Source organism: Myotis yumanensis, unplaced genomic scaffold (assembly GCF_028538775.1).
Source record: "Myotis yumanensis isolate MYYU_CA2020_CCGP unplaced genomic scaffold, mMyoYum1.0.hap1 SCAF_13, whole genome shotgun sequence".
NCBI lineage: Eukaryota > Metazoa > Chordata > Mammalia > Chiroptera > Vespertilionidae > Myotis > Myotis yumanensis.
The window spans coordinates 17,701,340-17,724,529 of NW_027223764.1; the positions used below are offsets into that span (position 1 = coordinate 17,701,340).

Below are 23,190 nucleotides of genomic sequence, written 5' to 3' on the forward strand. Positions count from 1 at the left end.
TAGGTGTCTGCGGAATGAAGGAACGAACGATCGGATCTTTCCAAGGGGTTAGCGCCAAGCTGGGGTAGAGGAAAATGATTCAAGACACAGGGGTTAGCTGAGCACCGTGAAGTGTGGTCTTCGCAGAACCGAGTCTGTGTCAGGCCGTCGCCATGAACCCACCCCTGAGAAGAACCCCAACAGAAGTAGGTCAGTGCCCTCCTACGTCTTTAAGAACCAGAGGCTTCGCGCTCGCGCCTGCGCACTGAGAGAGTAAACAGCTCTCTTCCCCTTTTCCCAATTGCCCCGTCGGCTGCAGCCCCCTCCCACATTGCCTTTCCTGGGGTGGGGTGCTGGTCCGTCCCTGGGCGCCCGGCTCGTCCTGGAGGGTGGCGACCATCAGTGGTACATCCTGCAGCTTTCATTCCCTCCCGCCCTGCGCGCCGCCTGGGCTCCCAATCTCCCTGCCGGATGCAGCGCAATAGGCTGGCCCGACACTAGGAGGGGGAGCCGGGCTGAGGCGACCGGTCTGAGCCGGTCTCCGGCGCAGGCGCAGTGCGGATAAACAGGAAGCTGGTGGTAGAGGCAGCGGCAGGAGAGATCTCGGGGTTTCGGGGGGAAACAGCGGAAGAAGTAAGCTTGTAGGGCCGGCAGCCGAGGCTAACGGAGAAGGAGGAAAGCAGCTTTTGCCAGCCGCCTCCAGGGAACGAGAGGTGCAGCTTCGCTCTCGGCAGAGGCCTCCCGCTCCGCAGCTGAGGCTGAGGCTGCAGCTGACAAAGGGCTCGCTCTGGTGCCGCCGCCCTTCTCATCCGGGCATCCGGGTCCCTGCGGCGTGGGAGGGGGGAAGGGCGGAGGGGGAAGGGCCGGAGCCGGCGCGGCGAGCACTGGGAGCCGAGGCCCTGTCCAGGGCTCTGGGCCGGGGGCCCAGCACTCGGAGGCCGAGGAGGACCCGTAGCGGTGGCGGCGGTCGCGGGCAGGAAGATGGTGCAGAAGGAGAGCCAGGCGGCGCTGGAGGAGCGGGAGAACGAGCTCAACGCCAACCCTGCCACCTCCGCGGGGGCATCGTTGGAGCCCCCGGCAGCTCCGGCCCCCGGAGAAGACAGCCCGGCCGGCGCCGGGGGAGCTGCGGTGTCCGGGGCGGCAGGCGGGGCCCGCAAGTTCCTGTGCGGCGTGGTGGAAGGTGAGCGTTCTGGCGCGGGCCGGGCGGGAGCGTCCCCCCACCCCCCCACCCCCCGCCTCGCCCCGGGACTCACAGGTTCTGTCCTGGTGGGGGAGGGGGGCGGCGGTGCCGGGCGGCTCAGAACCCTGGTTTTGGAATTGGACCCTGCTAACCCAGGCGAGAGCGGGAAGGTGGGCCAGTCTCCCCTCTGGTTCCTCAATGGCGTCGAATTCCCTCCGGCAAGGAAGCCCGACCCCACCCGCCGCGGGCTGGGAGCCAGGCGTTCTCCGGCGGAGGCGTCGGCGGGAGCCTGGTGCTGGGCTCCGGGTTGTGCTTCATCCATGCTTGTTTCTTGGGATGTTAGTTGCTCTTGGGAGAAAATAACCCGCCCCCGTCTGCCTGCTGTCCTCCTGGGGTGGAGGGAAGCACAGTAGGCCCATGGTGTCACTCTTTCCTTTTAGCTTGGAATTCTTCTTTGCTGGCCGGTCATCCCCACCCCCCACCCTTCGAAGGTTCTTGTGCAGCCTAGGAAGTTGCCCCTTGCCAACCATTGTGCTTTGCCCCCGAGGGAAGAAGCTTTCATTTTAATATCTGAGATTCGGAATTTTAACTTAGTGACTGCAGACGTGGTTTTAAAATGCCCTTCTCGAGGCCTCCCTTCCCACTTCCATTTAAAGCAGTGGTTCTCAACCTTTCTAATGCCGCGACCCTTTAGTGCAGTTCCTCATGTTGTGGTGACCCCCAATTTCATTGTTACAAATTGAACATAATTAAAGCATAGTGATTAATCACAAAAACAATATGTAACTATATATGTGTTTTCCGATGGTCTTAGGCGACCCCTGTGAAAGGGCCGTTGACCCCCAAAGGGGTCGCGACCCACAGGTTGAGAACCGCTGAAGGGAACGATGGACTTTTTTTGGTAGTTGGGGGAAATGACAGAACACGTTGTATCACAATTTATTAATATAATGGACACATATTCGGCAGTATGTGCTGTGTGGAAGCCTCCATCAGTTACATTGTTACTGTTTCCTCGAGTACAGCATGTACAAATGTATTTGAGTTACTGAAGTATTTTCGCTGACCCAGGGTTTCCTAACTGTCTGCTTTATTCTATCCTGTCTATAATGGTATGTATAGGAGTAAAAGTGCATAAAAATTAGTCTATAAAAAGCCAAAAAGGCATGGAAAAGGAAGGATTGTTGCCCTCTTAGTATCAGTGTGATCGGTATACAGCAGCGATTTTTCAGCCTTTTTCATCTCATGGCACATATAAACTAATTACTGAAAATCTGCAGTACACTAAAAAATACATTTTTTTTTTTTTGGCCAATCTGACAAAAACAAAAATAGGGATAGTTTTGATTAATTCATACCGGATAGCTATTGTGTTGGCTGTTATGTTTTAAAAATTCTTGTCCCACACCAGTTGCAATTTGCTGGCATAGTGTGTTCATTTGAAAGATGGGGGACAGTTACTGTGTTCTAGGTAAATTGTAGGGGAGAACAGACTGATTTTCAGTAAGGAGGGAAACAGTTCCAAGTTAACATACAGCGTTTGGGGGAAGACAGAATGGAAAACTACTTTTGTATTTGACTGGCGTTGAAGGAGTGCTGGAGGATGCAGAAATCTTAGACTAGACCAGGGGTGGGCAAACTTTTTGACTCGAGGGCCACAATGGGTTCTTAAACTGGACCGGAGGGCCGGAACAAAAGCATGGATGGAGTGTTTGTGTGAACTAATGTAAATTCAAAGTAAACATCATTACATAAAAGGGTACGGTCTTTTTTTTTTTAGTTTTATTCATTTCTAGTTTGCCCACGGCCGGACTAGAGTGAGTCTAAGGAAACTTGCCTTCAGTAATTACATAAACGATTGTTGTAGTTTGAATAAGTTGGTTTGTTCTTCAGAATGGTATTGAGAGTGAACTATTCTTAGAGAATAGAGTTTTCTTGTCTCTTATGTGTTGTCCCACCTGTGTCCCATTCCCTCCTATATTTTCTTGGTGGCTACGAAGCACCTAATAGTTGTTTTTTTGTACCTGTAAGTTGGCACTCTCCCTAAAATGAACTGGGATAGAAATACTGTAGGTGTTATCAGAATTCCTTTTTTGTTTCCTTTGTTGGTTTTAACTCCTGTGTAATAGCACTGCTTCCGCTTTCTGGTGCCAGTTAACCAAAACCAACCTGACATTCCAAGAGCAAAGTTAGGGTTTCTGACAATGATTCTTTATTATATTGAGGCAGCTTTAAAGTGATTTTAATGCATAATCCTTTAAGAGAAAAATGATAATGTTAAGTGTTCTAGGAAAGCTCTAAAGATTTGTATAAAATTTACCTACTGTTAAGCAAGATCGCCTTAAGAGGGTGATCACCTGTAAGAGGGTAACACTGGATTGTCAAGATTGAAAATGCTAGTTTGTTACATTGTATTTAATGAATTTTTTTTGGCGGGGGAGGGTCTGTCATTGTCCATGTTTGTGGTGCAGAGTAACCATCTTGTCTAGATATTGGAGTTTAATTTCAAAAATTTCGGTTTTAAGTTAGTCTCATAGGTAGGTAGACTGTGTGTGTGTGTGTGTAGACCATTTTGTATTCAAAATGCAATTTTAACCTTCTTCATGGTACTTCTGAGAGGTTGTCCTAATTTCTTGCAGATGTATAGACTGAGAGAGGTGGAAAATAAAGGTTAGGCAAATTTGTAAAGTGTGATAAGCACAACATTGAGCTCCAATACCAGTTTGGTGCTTATACCACTAAAGTCATCAGCCTGCAAATTTGATTCCTGTAATGTGCATTACTAGTGCTTTGCTCCCTACCTGGGACACACTGGAGCAAGTAATATTCTTGAATAATCAGTTGTTCAAACCTTTCCTCTGGAATTGAGATTGCTTGAGAGCTTCCTGTTTGGGCCAGTTCCATTGTTGAATTTGTTGTGAATATAGTTTAAGGTGGTTTTTTTGGGGTTCCTTTTATATCAGGAACTTTGAAAATTTTGATGATAAAATTAGGTCAGTCAGATTCTTTTCTAATTCTGTTCTTAATGCACCCACCTTACTTATTATCTCCCCTTCCTCCTCTAAAAGCAGTTTAACTCCCCTCCTAAGTAGTAATTGTTGTTAATAGCAATTTTGGGTTACTTTGCTTCTCTTTCCCCCATTGTAAGATTGAGATAATTTTTTTAAAAGTTAGATTTAAATATATTTGGTTTTTTTCTGGAAGTAAAAAGAGACAGTGTTTAGCTGTTTTTATGTTTTGTTTTTAAAAGATTTTTAAATTGATTTTTAGAGAGAGAGGAGGGGAGAGGGAGAAATATCAATGTGAAAATGTGAGAGGGAAACATCAATATCAGTGCCTCCTGCACGCCCCCTAGCAGGGACCAAGCTCACAACCCAGGCATGTGCCCTGATGGGGAATCCAACTAGCAACCTTTTGGTGTCCACGATGATGCCCACCAACTGAGCTACACCAACCAGGACTGTTTTGCTGTTTGTTTGTTTTTTAATATATTTTTATTGATCTCATAAAGCAGTGGTTCTCAACCTTCCTAATGCCGCAACCCTTTAATACAGTTCCTCATGTTGTGGTGACCCCCAACTATAAAATTATTTTCGTTGCTACTTCATAACTGTAATTTTGCTACTGTTATGAATCGTCATGTAAATATCTGATATGCAGGATGTATTTTCATTGTTACAAATTGAACATAATTAAAGTATAGTGATTAATCACAAAAATAATATGTAATTATATATGTTTTCCGATGGTCTTAGGCGACGCCTATGAAAGGGTCGTTTGACCCCCAAAGGGGTCGCGACCCACAGGTTGAGAACTGCTGTCATAAAAGAAGGGAGAGGGAGATAGAAACATCAATGATGAGAGAGAAACATTGATCGGCTGCCTCCTGCATGCCCCCCACTGGGGATGGAGCCAGCAACCCGAGCATGTGCCCTTGACTGGACTTGAACTCAGAACCCTTCAATCCAGAGGCTGATGCTCTATCTACTGAGCCAAACCAGCTAGAGCTCTTTTGCTGTTTTTAAATGACTTTATAAATAACTAGAGGCTCGATGCACGAAATTTGTGCAAGAGTAGGCCTTCCTTTCCTCAGCTGCCAGCACCTGCTTCCCTCCTGCACCTGGGACCCGAGCTTCCCTAGGAGCCCCGGCTTCATCTGGAAGGTTATCCGGAAGGATGTCTGGTCTAATTAGCATTTCACGCTTTTATTATTATAGATGTGTTCCTGGTAGAAAAATCAGAAAATTTATCCCAACAAAAAGGGAATAAAAATTCCTCTATAATATCACCACCCAAAGACACCTTAATGTTTTACTTACTAAATACCCTTCAGATTTTGGTATAATTGTACACATTTTTTTAAAAAATGGGATTGTATTGTTTGTTTTGTAACCTGCTTTTTCTCAAACAGTTTAATGCATTTTGAAACTTGAAAATAATTTCATTCTTACTTTGAATCCAGGATTTTATGGAAGACCTTGGGTTATGGAACAGAGAAAAGAACTCTTTAGAAGGTAAATTTTTATTTTATGATGGAGAGTCTTAGATCATTAACATTTCCTTTTGTTTGAAGAAATACTAACAAGAAGCTAGATGCAATTTGATGATTTCTCAGTTGTAGAACTTGGTCTTTTACCTCTTCTAAACTTAGGCCATTGGTTTTCAGACTTCCCTGGGGAAGCTAAATATATTTTGGGCTTCAACTGCCTCATTTGGAGTAGTTGTGTTTTTAGTTAAGATTGTTTAATATGCTGACATTTGTTGTAATATTTTTTACAATTCTACTGGATTACAAAAAGGTTAAAAGCTACTTCCCAGAATATTATTAGCTTTTTAAGAGATGCTTCAATAAAGGGGGAAAAATGAGATTTACAGCCTATGCATGTGCCTGTTTATACATAATGCCATTTTCTTTCCCCTTAAGGCTCCAGAAATGGGAATTAAATACATACCTGTATGCCCCAAAAGACGACTACAAACATAGGATGTTTTGGCGAGAGATGTATTCAGTGGAGGAAGCTGGTAATCTTTTTCTTTTTTATCCATAAATTTAGAATATGTGAAGAAAACAGCTATATTTTTAATATAGTGGTACAAGAATTTTATGAAGTATTTTTTCACTTTGTAGGTAGTTCTATTTGGTAACTACATGAGTTAGTGCAGATTAAAAGACTAGTGCTAACTGTGCATAGCCGTGGTGTTATTCGTGGGTATGCTAGTCTGACTCCATCTGTTCTGTGGTCATAAATTGTACATTTTAACTTCTGCCAGTGGTCTAAATAGTGGGCTGCTGGATGAAAGGGTGCTGAAGTAGGGGTATGCCTGGAGCCAGGCAAGTGAGGCACCCATCTTGGACACAAATGTTATGTGATTCAAAAACAAAATCGGGGGATAAATAATATTTCATGCAATTTTTTAAAACCAAAGTTAATGCAACAAAAAAATCCATTAACAAAATACCAACATTTTAAATAAAGATAGGATCAGTATTATTGATCCTTCTGCTTTAGGCTTAAGTATGTTTTGGTCTTGACTACTTGATTACTATTACTGGTCCTGTCTTTATTTAAAATAAAGACCTCACCAGAGTCCAGGCCTGTACTGAAGTGAAAAGCAATCTCAAACTGTCCTTATATGTGTTTTTATGTTGAGTTAGTTATATAAAATTCATAAATAAAGTAGTATATCACAAAACCTCCTTGTAAATTAGATAAATGGTGCTTTTTTTTTTTTAAATAAGAGAATGGCTTTGTTCTTTTTTTTTTATTTAATATATTTTATTGATTTTTACAGAAAGAAAGGGAGAGGGATAGAGAGTTAGAAACATCAATGAAAGAGAAACATCAAACAGCTGCCTCCTGCACACTCCCCACTGGGGATGTGCCCGCAACCAAGGTACATGCCCTTGACCGGAATCGAACCTGGGACCGTTGAGTCCGAAGGCCAATGCTCTATCCGCTGAGCCAAACCGGTTAGGGCTGTTCTTTTTTTTTTAAATATATTTTTATTGATTTCAGAGAGGAAGGGAGAGGGGGAGAGAGATAGAAACATCAATGATGAGATAGAATCATTGATTGGCTGCCTCCTGCATGCCCCACACTGGGGATTGAGCCCGCAACCCTGGCATTTGCTCTTGGCCAGAATCTAACCCGGGACCCTTCAGTCTGCAGGCTGATGCTCTACCCATTGAGGCAAACCGGCTAGGGTGACAAATGGTGCTTTTATAGGGCGACTTGAGTGAATGGGGAAACATTTTCATACTTGGAATTAAATGATATACATATGTAAAACAAGATGTTTGGTTATAGAGCCCAGCCAAGGCACTAAAGACAGAAAGTTTTCTTAAATTATGAAGAAGCAATTAAAACTTAATCCCATTTCCATTGAGTGTTGTTTACTACTTTATATAAATGTCTTCAACTTAATTGTTTTCTGGAGATGCTGGTAATGAACTTTAATGTGATCCATAATCAATATGTATTTTGAGATACCACTGAAACTTATTTAAAGATATATTCTGTGTTGTGCAATAGTATTTCAGTTTATATAGGAAAACTGTAGCATTTTTTAAAAACTTAAAATCTGTAATGAATATTTTTACTATAGTTACAAAGATGAGGGGGCAGGATTGTTAAGGCCATCACTTAACCCTGTATTTTAAGAAAACATTTTTCTTTTTATTGTCACATTGAACATAACAATTTTGTGAAATTAAGGGATTTCCTTTCTTAACTCATTGTAAATTGGAGAAAGTGACCTCTTCAATCAAAAGGTGAGGTTCTTTTAGTTTTCTGTGCTGCTTTCTAAAAACATGGACTCTGTTCTTTAGAACAACTTATGACTCTCATCTCTGCTGCACGGGAATATGAGATAGAGTTCATCTATGCTATCTCACCTGGATTGGATATTACCTTTTCTAATCCCAAGGAAATATCTACATTGAAACGCAAACTTGACCAGGTAACTTCCTTAACTTTTTCATTCTTTTTTCCTGAATCAGTACCTGAAACTAAGTTTTCTGTGTTGCTTTTATGATGTTAAAAGGAAACCAAGTTCATACTTTTTGTTTCTGTACAGATTTTTTATTTTAATGCTTTTGATAGAAGGGTATTTTCTAAAGTTTACTGGAGGTATCAGTGCTTCTCAGACTTCATTTTGCATAAGAACTTTCTTAAAAGAATGCTTACAAGTGACTTTTAAATATAACTATTAGGTATATACTTTAATTTTTGGAATTCTATATTTTTTACTCTAAGATGAGCTGGTAAGGCCTCCTGTTTTTTTCTTTCCCTAGGTTTCTCAGTTTGGGTGCAGGTCATTTGCCTTGCTTTTTGATGATATTGACCATAATATGTGTGCAGCAGATAAAGAGGTATTCAGTTCTTTCGCTCACGCTCAGGTCTCCATCACAAATGAAATTTATCAGTACCTAGGAGAGCCAGAAACTTTCCTCTTCTGTCCCACAGGTATTGTATATAATAGCTTTATATTTAGTCTTGAAATACATAACTTTCAAAGGACCATGTTTGGGCTTCATTGTGCTGTACCCCCTCCCTTGGGTGTATAAAGATAGAAATTCTTTTTCTAGAAGATATTTCTCAAGGTCTTAAACTGGAGAAATTTTAGGACCTAATAAATGATAACTGAATAGGCAAAAGATTTTATGTATTTGTAGTACTAGAAGTACAGTAGTCCCCCCTTATCCATGTTTTCGATTTCTGCAGTTTCAGTTACCCAGGGTCAACCACAGTTGGAAAATATTATGTTACCCACTTACTAGTCATTTAGCTGTTTGGTTGTCAGATTGACTGTTGAGGCATTGCAGTGCTTGTGGTCAGGTAATCCTTATTTTACTTAATAATGGCCCCAAAGTGCAAGAGTATTGATGCTGGCAGTTCAGATATGCCAAAGAGATGCTGTAAAGTGCTTCCTTTAAGTGAAAAGGCGTGCACAGTACAATAAGGTATTGTGAGAGACCACATTCACACTTAGTGCAATATATTGTTATAATTGTTCTATTATTAGTTGTTAATCTCTTACTGTGCCTAATTTATAAATTTAACTATCATAGGTTTGTATGTATAGGAAAAAACATAGTATATATAGGGTTCAGTACCATCTGAGGTTTTAGGCATCCACTGGGGGCTTGGAACATATCCCCCAGCAGATAAGGGGGAGCTACTGTATATGGACATTACATTTTCAGGATTTCTAATATTATCAAAATGAAAATTAGAAAAAAACACATTTACATAGCTTTTAATTTAGTAATTTCTCATTTCTTCCTGCTTCTTCCTTTTTTTGCCCATATATCTCTGTCCTTTATCATTCCTCCCATTCCCAACTAAGCTCTTACTTTCAGAAGTCAGCATAGAAAGCTTAATAATTTTTTCCCTTTTTCCTCCCCTCCTTCCTTTCCTGGTTCCTTCCATTGAAAATGTTTTAGTCTCTTTTAATTGCCTCTTAAAATTCAGCTTATAAGAAATTTTCCCAAGAATTAACTTCTTATTCAGGAAGAGATAAATAAGTTCTAAGAAATTTTAGACAATTTATTTAACTTTGTGTGTCTGTCTGTCTGGGGTATTGTGAACCAGTAACCTTATCTTGGTGGTCTGATAATACATGAGTACTCAAATAATGTTCAATAAGATTATACTGGGAATTAACTTAATTCACTCTAAATTATAATTTAGTTGCAGTTGAGTACTAATAGCCATGAGCATAATGTTGCATTCTTTGTTACAATATTATCAATTCAGTCTATTTGGCCTCTGATTGTAACTCAGAAAATGGAGACAAGTCAGAATTATGTAGAAAATGCTAAAGTCTTAAATTATTTCTGCATAAACTTTTGTGATCATAGGATTGATCTGTACTCTAATATTGGAGGAAGAATATTAGGTTTTATGAATTGACTTTTTAAAAAAATGAGTTGATTCTTAAATGAACTTCCCATTTGCATTTACTTCCTTTGGAGCATGACAATGGAGGCCTTTTATCATTTCGATGAGAAGAATTTAGAATTAGTAGACATATTTTTCCCATTTAAAAACTCATGACCATTTCACTCCTAACTATTTTACTAATGTTCCCCCTTACATGCAGAATATTGTGGCACTTTCTGTTATCCAAATGTGTCTCAGTCTCCTTATTTAAGGACTGTGGGTGAAAAGCTTCTACCTGGAATTGAGGTGCTTTGGACAGGTAAGTCTTTAAGATTTATACAGTGATACTTGCATTAACTAGGACCTAGAGAAGTTGGTTGTTCGGGTTAATTGGATAATTTTTTAAAATTCTTTATTGTTGAAAATATTACATCTGTTCCCCACCCCCCCATTGTCCTCTCCCAGCCTGCCCCCAGCCCCAGCCTTCACTCTCCACGCCCCCCAATTGGATACTTCTTAAAAACTGAGCCTTAACCAGAAAATTTTGTTATTAAAATTTTCTTTTTATAAACTATTCACTCTTAGTAAAAGAAACATCTTTGAGGATTTCCAGTGAACCTAAATATCATTTACTACTAAATAATAGATGTATGGGAACTGGGCTAAAGGGTATTGATCCCAGCCCTAGGAGACCGTTTTGTTATATAAAATGAAAGCTGTCATGCTAGATTGATAGCTAGTAATCAGCAAGCTATATTAGCTTTCATTCTAAGAATTAAGGTCAGAAATCCTCCTAGAGCAGTGATGGTGAACCTATGACACGCGTGTCAGAGGTGACACGCGAACTCATTTTTTTGGTTGATTTTTCTTTGTTAAATGGCATTTAAATATGCAAAATAAATAACAAAAATATAAGTCTTTGTTTTACTATGGTTGCAAATATCAAAAAATTTCTATATGTGACACGGCACCAGAGTTAAGTTAGGGTTTTTCAAAATGCTGACATGCCGAGCTCAAAAGGTTCGCCATCACTGTCCTAGAGTTTAGATTAATTGGGGTCTAATTAAGGATATACTATATTATATTGGAAAAAGAAATTGCTTACATAAAAAAACTGTTTCTCATTAGCATACAGTTTGAGGAAGCTTGCCCAAACCTTAAATATTCATACCTTTTGACTAATTCTATTTCTAGAAATCAGAAGAAATATTGGGGTGGGAAGGTGAATAAAACTGAGTAAAAAGATATACTACTGTGTTATTTATTTATTTCTATTTTAAATATATTTCTTCATTGATTTCAGAGAGGAAGGGAGAAGGAGAGATAGAAACATCAATGATGAGAGAGAATCATTGATTGGCTGCCGCCTGCATGCCCTCCACTGGGGATCGAGCCCGCAACCCAGGCATGTGCCCTTGGCTGGAATCGAACCTGGGACCCTTCGGTCCACAGGCTGACGCTCTATCCACTGAGCCAAGCCAGCTAGGGCTGCTGTGTTGCTTTAAAAAGAAAAATTGTTAGCCCTGGCCTGGTAGATAAGTTGGCTAGAGTGTTGCAGGTTTGATCTCTGGTCAGGGCATATTCAAGACGCAACCAATGAATGCATAAATAAGTGAAAGAACAAATTGATGTTTCTTTCTCTCAAATCAATTAAAAAGAATAAAGAGAAAAATTGTTAGAAAGTATACATATAACAAAGAAAAAACAGTAAAATGTTGTATGCGGTGTATTTTGAAGAACCATGTGTGAGGGTTTTTTAATAAAACGTCATTATTTCTAGGTCCCAAAGTTGTTTCTAAAGAAATTCCAGTAGAGTCCATCGAAGAGGTTTCTAAGATTATTAAGAGAGCTCCTGTAATCTGGGATAACATTCATGCTAATGATTACGATCAGAAGAGACTATTTCTGGGCCCATACAAAGGAAGATCCACAGAACTCATCCCACGGTTAAAAGGAGTCCTGACTAATCCAAATTGCGAATTTGAAGCCAACTATGTTGCTATCCATACCCTTGCCACCTGGTACAAATCAAACATGAATGGAGTGAGAAAAGATGTAGTAATGAGTAAGTATACTACTTAACCCTTGACCTTGGGAGAAGAGCTGGGGTTAACTAGAGGCATTGGCAAGTAAGTGTTCATTTGTTGTCATAGTTTAAGAGGTTTTTTAAAGGTGTGTGATTTAGTCCTATGAATGAGATGTGTACATATATGGTAAAAGAAGGGCTGAGTGGCTTTGGGCAAGTTACCTAATAACCTCTTGGCCTCAGGTTTTTGTTTTTAAAATGTCACTTAAGCTTTGACTACTAGACTGACTAGTCTTTTAGTGTTATGTTATCCTTAGAATTCTGATTTAGTTTATGTTTTTAGGTGATTTTATTAATGGGATATTTTAGATGACTAGATATTCTTATCTGAGTTACTTTATTTTTTAAATTTTTAAATATATTTTTATTGATTTCAGAGAGGAAGTGAGGGGAGAGAGAGAGAAACATCAATGATGAGAGAATCATGATCAGCTGCCGCCTGCATGCCCCCCACTGGGGATGGAGCCCGCAACCCAGGCATGTGCCCTTGATCGGAATCGAACCCAGGACCCTTCAGTTCGCAGGCCAACGCTCTATTGAGCCAAACCGGCTAGGGCTGAGTTACTTTAGATTCAGCTTAATGAACATATTCTCATTTTTTTTAATATATATTTTATTGACTTTTTACAGAGAGGAAGGGAAAAGGATAGAGAGTTAGAAACATCGATGAGAGAGAAAGATGGATCAGCTGCCTCCTGCACACCCCCTACTGGGGATGTGCTGCAACCAAGGTACATGCCCTTGACTGGAATCAAACCTGGGACCCTTCAGTCCACAGGCTCTATCCACTGAGCCAAACTGGTTAGGGCCATGTTCTCATTTTTTAAATGTTGGATTACTGATTTTTTATTTATGAAAAATTTCTAATTGATTTCCAAGTAAGAGAATGCTGATACTTATTTACTCAACATTTTTTTTTCTGGGGAGAGGAGACACTTATTGTTTCTCAGGGTCTCAGGAGGCCTCAGGTTGAGCTGGGATCACTGGCTTCTCCCAAAAGGATGCTACTCCATGGCTATGTCCCCCACCAAAGACAGAAACTGAAATCTGGACATGTCCTCATTCTTGTCCTTAAAGATATGGGACATGTCTGTGTCACAAGTAACATCTGACAGGCAGTGGATCATCTTATTTTTGTTACTTGGAGGGTCATTAACATTTAAATACCTATTGTGTGGCAAAGTGTATCTTCCCAGCACTAAGGGTACAAAAAATAAAGTATTCCCTAATTTTGAAAAACATAGTCTGGTGTTGTATAAAATATATTGGCAGCTGTACTTATAATATGGTAAGTGCTGAAATAATTACCTACAAAGTGCTGTAGGAACACAGAGGGAGAGAGTGATTATTTTTGATAAGCAAATTTGGTGGTAAGAAACAGTTTAATAGAGGAGGGGATACTTAAACTAGGTCAAAGTATGAGTAGAGTTTGCTGGGCATTGAAGGGTTGGTGGTCTGTAGGTGGAAACACTGGACACTGAATATTCAAAGTTATTTGAATTTTGGCTCATTTGGGGATATGGAAATGCCACATTGTGATGCTTGGTGATAGGTAGTTACATAGTTGTGTGTGTGGTTTTTTTTAATTGGGGTGACTGGTTAATAAGATCATAAAGATTTCAAGAGCACATTTCTATGATACATGATCTGTATATTGAATTAAGTTCCCACCACCCACAATCAAATCATCTCCCAACACCATATATTTGGTATATAGTTCTGTACCCCTGCTTCCAGTTCTGTTTATTGAATTAATGCCTCCCTTTATAGCTCAGTCATTGTTACCTTCCTTCTCCCCTCCCCCACCAAACCCCACAAAATTAGGGATATAATCTCCATTCCTCTGTATTCATGGCACTTAGCTCCTATCTCTTGTAAGGCAGGGCATGAAGCATGTTGAGAAGTAGACATTAGCCCAACTGGGCATGTAAGGGAAATGAGGATAGCTAAGAATAGAGGGTTTTGAATACCAACCCAGAGTTCATACTTAATTTTCTCCACCACTCTCCTGGTTCAGAGCTTTCTTACTCGCTTATTATTTGTGCTCATATGTGGACTCTCTAATCACTTTTACTCTTTCCCCCAATGCTCTTAATTAGTTTGCCCGTTATTTTTTCATAATTATTTATCCATTAAGTTATAAGCCCCTGAAGGGTAGGGAATGCTTTCTTTATGAAAAGCATAGTGCCTTTAACCTTGCATTTCCAATAATTGGTACTCGTTGGGCATTTATGAATGACTTTTCCAGTAATTCTAAAATTATTGTTTTTTTATTTCAATTGGGATTTTGCATTTAGTAATACATTTATATGACTATTCTAGGTGAAGTTCAGTGAAGGGTCTTGCACTTTTATGTTTAAGGTTTGTTGTTTTGGTTCTTTGCTTCTCTGATTGTACTGTAACAATTAGTGTTTTGCATTCGTCCCCCTTGTCAGGAGGCTTTTGTAATCAGAACTGTTTGTTTTTTTTTTGCAGCTGACAGTGAAGACAGTACTGTATCAATCCAAATAAAGTTAGAAAATGAAGGCAGTGATGAAGATATTGAAACTGATGTACTTTATAGTCCACAGATGGCTCTAAAGTTAGCTTTAACAGAATGGTTGCAGGATTTTGGAGTACCTCATCAATACAGCAGTGAGTTTTGGGCCATTTTTTGAATGGGGTTGGATCACATGGTTGAGTCAAAAAGTAAAGAACATTTGTACTGTGCCTTGCCATAGGTCCACCAAGCAAAATGATTAGGGATCTAGAGAAAAGTAAAGTTTTTGAAATCTTTTGGTTGTAAATAGCTGTTATCTTGATGGAATGCTAATTTGTTTTAAAAATATTTATTTTGGAATACTTATTTAACTTTTTAAATGCAGATCTTCAAACGAGAGGATAATAGGTGTTGGCATGTTTAGGAATGTTTATCATCTGTTCTTTCTCCACTTTCCTGGTGATTTTAGATAAATTGTACTTTTCTCAGGGCTTATATTATTTGGAAGCTCAAACTGAGGTTCCACTTTCAGATATGATAAGAAAATGTCTCTAGATCTAATTTGTTCTGTTTCTAATTCTGGTTATTTTTGTGGCAATTTGTTTTTGTAGGTAGGCAAGTTGCACACAGTGGAGCTAAAGCAAGTGTAGTTGATGGGACTCCCCTAGTTACGGCGCCTTCTTTAAATGCCACAACTGTAGTTACAACGGTTTACCAGGAGCCCATTATGAGTCAGGGAGCAGCCTTGAGTGGTGAATCTACAGTTCTGACCAAGGAAGAAGAAAAGAAACAGTCAGATGAGGAACCCATGGACATGGTAGTGGAAAAACAAGAAGAAACAGACCACAAGAATGACAATCAAATATTAACTGAAATTGTAGAAGCTAAAATGGCAGAGGAATTGAAACCAATGGACACTGATAAAGAGAGCATAGCTGAATCAAAATCCCCAGAGATGTCTATGCAGGAAGACTGCATCAGTGATATTGCCCCTATGCAGACTGATGAACAGATAAACAAGGAGCAGTTTGTGCCAGCTCCAAATGAAAAGCCTTTGTACACTGTAGAACCAGTGACTCTGGAGGATTTGCAGTTACTTGCTGATCTATTCTACCTACCTTATGAGCATGGACCCAAAGGAGCACAGATGTTACGTGAGTTCCAGTGGCTTCGAGCAAATAGCAGTGTTGTCAGTGTCAATTGTAAAGGAAAAGACTCTGAAAAAGTGAGTGTACTTACTTACTTGCTTCTCTAGCTTGAATGGGTCCCCATGTTGATGACACGGAGGAGGTATTAAAACGAGTACACTGGTAACTGGCAGAAAATTGACCAGATCTTAAAATATGTTCTGTAAAGTGGATGTGCACTCTACCAAATCTGGTACATAGAGTTCCATAGTTTGACCTTATAGTTAGGAATGAAGGAAAGTCAAAGTTGATTATTTTAGGAATATCTGTTAGTTTGAGTCAACACACACTTTCATTGTTTGTCTAAGTTTAAGCAGGCACCTGATAGCAAACAACTTAATTTAGAACTGTTCTAGATTATTTTATTAAGCTTGCAAAATGTTGAGTCTTTTTATTGATTCTCAATAGATTGAAGAATGGCGGTCACGAGCAGCCAAGTTTGAAGAAATGTGTGGACTAGTGATGGGAATGTTCACTCGGCTTTCCAATTGTGCCAACAGGACAATCCTTTATGACATGTACTCCTATGTTTGGGATATCAAGAGTATAATGTCTATGGTGAAGTCTTTTGTACAGTGGTTAGGTAGGTGCACCAGGAATAATCTCTTCTCAGATATATTGTCCCTTAAAGAAAAAAAGACATTATCCCACAGGAGAAAAACATTTAGGGAATTTGAAAATTTCCAAATCTTTAAATTCTTTGCCTAGAATTTTTTCAAACATGTAGCCTTTGTTGCAGACTTGAGGTACAAGTCTCAGTAAATACATCGAGTACATTGATTTTTCTCCCTTGGGCTAATTCGGCATAAATATCTTGAAAATGTGTTAGAAAGTACTGACTTTAACTTACTCCGACTGAATGCTTCCTGGATGGAACCCTTTATTCCACTTTTGTCTGATTTGGAGATGAGACACTATGAATTGTGACTCTGTAAGCTCTCTGCTGCTTGCTGTGTCTTGATAACATTAATGCCCTTTAACAGAACAATTGCTGAAATGACCTAAGGGGCCTGGCAAGAGGAAGCCATCCTCCCAGCCCTGTGCGCATGCGAGCTTTAGTGGTGGGCTATTCTGGTGCTACTTAGTATTACGTCACATGGCTTTTTCTTTATTTTTCTACCAAGTAATTGGTTTTAGCAGGGGATGGGAATTGTAGTCCCCTAAGAACTCTGTTCATTAAATGGACTTCTGTATGTCTCCTTTGAAAACAGTAATTTTTTTTTTTAATGTTAAAACTTGTTAAAAAGCACCAGCATGGCCAAGTTTCTCCAGAGACCTCATTTCATTTCCAGGTTATCATTCCAGCTGTAAGGAATATGTAATGGACTTACAATACAGCACACAGCAGGCAGCAAGGCTAACTGATATGTCATAGTTTTCATAGTAGTCACAAATAATATGATGGGTTACATGGTCTTGGTTATGAAGTAGATGTGTGAAATACTGTGAGCTTAGATTAAGGAGTAGTAGCAATGAGATTTCTCACTTTCTACCTATATACTTGGGGTTCTTAAATATTAAAAAATAAGTTTCCTTGTGATACAATTAGCAGCTAAGAGTAGTCTCTGATTGTTAATTTGAAAATATAGAACTTTGGGTTTCTCTACATATAGCACAACAGGTAGAAGAGAGAATTTTTACCTTTTGTTAAAAGGCTCCAAGAGATACTTCTTTTCTGTGATAGATGTCTGCTCTTAGGCTCAGGAAAAACCTCTGTGTTGGTTGTTGGATGGCAATAATTGCCTTCCAGGATTCTGGCCAGAGGGTTATAATGAACTCTGGTAGGGTTTTAAATATTAAATTTCTACTCTGAAATCGATTATTGAGCTTGAGAATGTGTATCTTAAAATATTTGATATTCAGCTTTTAATTCAAGAATTATTAAAAATTAAATTCTTGATTATATAGATATTGTGTTGTTTCCTCTCAGGCTTTACTTCTGTTTTGTGCAATTATGGTGCAGCTTTCTCAAGTTATATAGATAGCTGCTGTACAAGCAGAGCATCTTAGTTTTAAATGATTATCTTCGAAAAGCTTACAAAAAGCTCACGACAAAGAGTATTTTCATGGTTCTGTAGTAATTTCAGGGAGTTACCAATTAGAACCCTTTGTTTTCCTCCTCTCTCCAATCCAGCTGGCATTCAGTCCTTTAAAGAATGTGGCTGTGCAGTACTTTTGATTACTAACGACTTCTATTATCTTCTTCCCCATTGTGTACAGATGGGAGAATCCTCAGCACAAGTGTCTACTACTATTGGATGGACAGCGGCAGATGTTCACAGCGCGTCATGATTAATTAGTTTAAATTGAAAGGTTCTATCTGTGAGGTAGCTCAGGTAGATTTAAGGGCAGTAGATATGAACTGAAGTCACGTTTGCGCAGCGACTGAGGCATTAACCATATTTTCATTTACACAGCTCTTCGTACATGCAGCTTTTTATTGTAATAGTTGGAAGTGCTAGTTACATTGTAGTCTCAAAGTGGGGGGTAGGGGAAATTGGCTGATCTTAAAGTTTGAGAGGTACAGTTTTTTGCTGCAGTGTAAATTTACACTGAGCTGTGGAATGGGGCAGGTTCTCTTCATAGCCTAAATTTTGACCCTATTCATATTTATTTTACAAATATTACATTATATGTTTTTTAAAAAAATACCCCTACCCCTACAAAATGACAAACCTGGATATAACCTCTTAATGGGCCTGAATTGTCAACAAAAAAAAATTGGTTTGCTTTGGGACTGTCTGACTAGCACACTATATACCTTGTACTGATGATGAGACTGTTAACTTGAACAGGAGGTAGAATGCTGTCTTCAAATGGAAAAGACCTGTGTTGCGCTGCTTATCTTGTCAGAAGACTAGGCAGGTGATTTTGATTTGGCCTCCACATATTTGCCTTTAATTATCTCTATTGTTAGCTGCCTTTATTGCATGTGAATATGAAGGTGATGAAGTGGTAAACCTTAATGCTGACTTCTGGACCTCAAAGCCTTGCTACTTCAAGCATCTGTTCAGTGCACTGCAAAGATTATAATAGCCAATCAGAGGAGCCAGATGTTGTCATACTTTTAAGAAAAGTATGTCTTAGTTCTGGACAAATTAGGAGCATCAGTTGGCTCTTCTTAGTTCTCAGTTTCTGTCAGGCTGGTATTATTACTAGCCAGTTTGAATTTAGATTGTCTTTTTTTAGAAAAAAAATGTATTGTTCTCATTGTGGCTAACTTACGAACAATTTCCTTTATTCTGGTGAACTTAGTCTTCTGACAAGATTAACCCTTTTTCTCCCCTTTTTCCCTTTCCTGTACCCTTCCTCAAAATGTGACTTCAGACAGGTTTAATTCCTTCATGGGCTGTGATAATAAAATGTCTCATTATCTGTCTCATTCATTTCACTTTATAATTACTGTAATTTTACTACAGAGCAAGCAGCTGACTTGATTTTTATAGCCATTTCTAGACAATATATAAACTTGACCCAGACAAATTTGAGACTTGCTTTCCTTCCAACAATTAAAGGGTAGAACTCTTAACATTGATTATTAATCAGAGGAAGGAACATCAGTATTGAAATTCCATTATGAATTAAAAAAAATTATCACAGCCTTGTCCTGAAACCCTGGATTATTGTTGTTAGAGAGCTATTTCCACAAAGTGTTTGTTTGTTGGACATTTGAGACCCCAGGAAATCCCCTTTCTCGTAACATTCTCCGCTTGGATCTGATCTCAACAGGGTGTCGTAGTCATTCTTCAGCACAGTTCTTAATTGGAGACCAAGAACCCTGGGCCTTTAGAGGCGGTCTAGCAGGAGAGTTCCAGGTATCAATATGAATTCACAACTGAATTGACATTTTCTTTGTTTTATGAGAAACCTTATGTTGCGCATCAGATGGCTGGAAGGATTGGTCTGCCGAAGGCTTTCTAGTCCCAAATTCAATTTAGTTACATAGCTGGATTTTAAATCAAATTTTCCTCCTCTTTCACAGTAATTTCTGAAGGAGATGCTGCCAATTCCCCCCGCGCCTGCGAAGCGCAGCGGCTCTAGGTATACTTCACATTGTTTCTTTGCAGGTCGCACAGCATTTTAATCTGCGCCCGCAATGCACAATGCGCGCATGCTTGTCTGCCAGTGGAAATTCCATGAGCAAAAAGGATGAATAGTTACGCAAATGATGGTGAAAGGGCTTATGGATACTTTCACAATTATTTTATAAATAAAACTTACACTTGAAAGAACAGTCTGTTAATGAAAATGTGAACAAAATATGAAGCATTTTTGCTATTAGAATTTGTTCATGGACTTTTCAGGTGCTCTACTTTTCTCCCCCCAACAGGTGCTCTGCTGCGCACAGCAAACTGAAGCGCATTGCTTTGGGGATTAAGCGTCTCCTGGACAGATAACCCTCTTCAGACCAAACCTCTCCTTCTGACATTCTGTTCCGCCATCTTTTAGTAGAAAGATGGTCTATATGAGATTGTTGTTTTTTTTTTAAAGAAATTTGTCATAATTGGAATGGATTTTTTTTTTTTTACTGTAAATTTAAATCCCTGTTAATAAGCCACTAAAACTATGTAATTCAGTTTGGGTAATTTCTATTCAGAAGCACTTCCCTCCCCCAGTAAAGAAGTGTTTATTTTAGTAAAGCATAGTATACCCCTCATCTTTAGGTCTGCCTGCAGTAGCCAGTTAATATTAAGTTGGTAGTCTGCAGTGTTCACTCATGTAAAGAAATGAAAATCTTCCCAACACTAATCCATCTTCTTTTTCCTCCCACAGCGTTTGCTGCCAATTGATGGGGCAAATGATCTCTTTTTTCAACCACCCCCACTGACTCCTACCTCCAAAGTTTATACTATCAGACCATATTTTCCTAAAGATGAGGTAATTGTCTATCTACCTACCAACCTGGTGTATGGTTATGGTGCACATTACTATTTTTCCTTTGAACTCATGGTTAAAAGAATTAGTTCTGTCTTAAAACATGAACTTTAGGTAGAGTTAACTAAACACTGATCATGGGCGAGGGGGTATATTTAAGGAAGAACCTAAGGAGTTTAGACTCTTATTATCTTGTGCTAAGTTCTTTAATTCCTCCCTTAAAAAATTAGATGAAATGTATTCAGAGTTGAAATTACTAAACAGTCAGAGTGTCTAAGTGATACGTTGTCCTTGGCTGATTTTCTCCAATGTATTAGTATTCTATAATTTTCAGTTGGGAAATGCCTACAGGCTAGTGACAGAGAAAAGAAAGCCTGTTTAAAGACAATAACATATCCCAGAAAACAGAGACAGTTTATAGTTTGCTGGATTTTGAATCTACTATTTACTGCCTATATTCACTCCCTACAAAGCACTTTTCAGTGTTTACTATAACCATGCTACTTTCTACTGATTTTACAACTATGATTCAATGAGCAAATCTTTATTTTATTTAAAACAGCAAAGGTTGATAATTATGACAGGCCAGGCATTTTGTTACCCCCTGTCCTAGAAGTCTAGTCTGACTTACGAATCACGTTGTTAAATGATGTTGCCAATTTTCTTGATGTGTTAGTTAACTGGATTATATTTTCAGGCTTCCGTGTACAAGATTTGCAGAGAAATGTATGACGATGGAGTGGGTTTACCTTTTCAAAGTCAGCCTGACCTTATTGGAGACAAGTATGTGATGAAGTATTTGGATTGGTTGGATTTGGGAAGTAGAGATTTTTCAAAGCCTGATAAAGGTTGAGGGGAGGTGATGACTGGAAATACAGTTTTTTAGAAATCCCACGTTTAATAAAATTTGAATATTAAGATGTGTGTATTTCCAGTTTTTTTCATATACCAAGTATAGTTTCCATAGATTGTCATTCAAATACTTTGGACCTTAACATTACTGAAGTCTGTATTTTGTGTTAGTAACTTACAAACTCATTCTGGCTTTTTTTTCTTCGGAGCAGGTTAGTAGGAGGGCTGCTTTCCCTCAGCCTGGATTATTGCTTTGTCCTAGAAGATGAAGATGGCATATGTGGTTATGCCCTGGGCACTGTAGATGTGACTCCCTTCATTAAAAAATGTAAAATTTCTTGGATTCCCTTCATGCAAGAGAAGTATACCAAACCAAATGGTGACAAAGAACTCTCTGAGGCGGAGGTAATACACAGGTTTAGAATTCCACTATAGTAATTTTTACTGAATAAGTACTAATTAAAAAGTAAGCAGATAAAAAAATTTTTTTTTTAAAGTAGATCCATCTTAAAATCTCAGTGCTTCCTGAATTTCTTATAGAAAAGAATCTTAGGGCTTATTATTTTTATTTTTTTAATTTCAGAGAGGAAGGGAGAGGGGAGAAAGAGAAACATCAGTGATGAGAGAGAATCATTGATTGGCTGCCTCCTGTATGCCCCCTACTGGGGACTGAGCCCACAATCCTGCATGTGCCCTTGACCTGAACCAAACCTGGGACCCTTTAGTCTGCAGGCCGATGCTCTATCTGCTGAGCAAAACCAGCTAGGGCTTAGGGCTTATTCTTAGCATGCTATTTTCTTCTGTTCCTTCATTGTTAGGACTGTTTTTAATTTGGAAGCATAGTTATAATACTTTCTTGGGTAAAAACACAGTATAGACAACCTTCCTTTTTTTCTCTCCCTGTTTTGAAGCACCAGACTTAAGACTGTTATAGTCTCTTCTCTGGGTACTCAGGACAAGTGTAGGACAACATTTGCTTGGTTGTCAGGAGGCTAAGCTGGCTTTCTCAGTAATGCTTTTCTCATAATTAAACAACAATAGGGATGAGCTTCTGAGAGTCTGCTTTCTGATAGGAGCACTTGTTATGTCTGTTCCAACTATAGTGAATATTTCCTCTAAAAAAATGTGCCCCACATTGGTCAATTAATGATTATTTTGGTTTATATATTGCATATGCATTTAAAAAAACCCCACTATTTTACTTATATATCTACCCACAACTAGCTTTATTCACACATCACTTTGTAAAGAAGATTTTAGGGAGAGAGAGACATTTTTTTGTTCTATTTATTTATGCATTCACTAGGGGCCCAGTGCACGAATTTATGCACCTTGAAAGGAACTGGGGGCCGCGAGGCTGCGGTGGGCACAGGGGCGGGTCTCAGCCCATCCTCCATGTCCCTGCCCGGCCCCTCCTGCCACAGCCCCCTCCACCCCCGTCCCCTGTCTTCCAGCAGCCCCACTCCCACCGCTGCTGCCACGTGCTGACGGCGCCGGCCCCACTCACACCTGCTGACAGTGAGGAGCTATTGGGGCCGACGCCAGCAGAGGGTGTGAGTGGGGCTGGCACCGTCAGCGGGTACAAGCGGCAGCTGCTGCCCCAATTGCCCCTCAGAAGCAGGGGAGGTGGAGAAACCCTCAGGGACGATTGGGGCCAGCAGGCACCA

The 23,190-nt window shown here is 39.6% G+C and overlaps 1 protein-coding gene across 2 annotated transcripts in view; it reads left to right on the top strand.

Annotated features, from left to right (window-relative positions):
- Positions 1-379: 379 nt before the first annotated feature.
- OGA (O-GlcNAcase) overlaps positions 380-23,190 on the top strand; it is a 28,807-nt gene continuing 5,996 nt past the window's right edge. The window contains exons 1-14 of one of the 2 annotated variants that reach the window (XM_070432453.1): positions 380-1,159; positions 5,622-5,673; positions 6,084-6,181; positions 7,989-8,119; positions 8,454-8,625; positions 10,265-10,363; positions 11,825-12,109; positions 14,606-14,764; positions 15,221-15,834; positions 16,205-16,379; positions 19,526-19,611; positions 20,570-20,674; positions 21,369-21,454; positions 21,736-21,928. In XM_070432453.1, coding sequence (XP_070288554.1) covers positions 961-1,159; positions 5,622-5,673; positions 6,084-6,181; positions 7,989-8,119; positions 8,454-8,625; positions 10,265-10,363; positions 11,825-12,109; positions 14,606-14,764; positions 15,221-15,834; positions 16,205-16,379; positions 19,526-19,611; positions 20,570-20,674; positions 21,369-21,454; positions 21,736-21,928 — 2,454 coding nt within the window. In that variant the 5' untranslated portion in view covers positions 380-960. The remainder of the gene's footprint in view (positions 1,160-5,621; positions 5,674-6,083; positions 6,182-7,988; positions 8,120-8,453; positions 8,626-10,264; positions 10,364-11,824; positions 12,110-14,605; positions 14,765-15,220; positions 15,835-16,204; positions 16,380-19,525; positions 19,612-20,569; positions 20,675-21,368; positions 21,455-21,735; positions 21,929-23,190) is intronic. The other variant, XM_070432452.1, reaches the window with a different exon arrangement.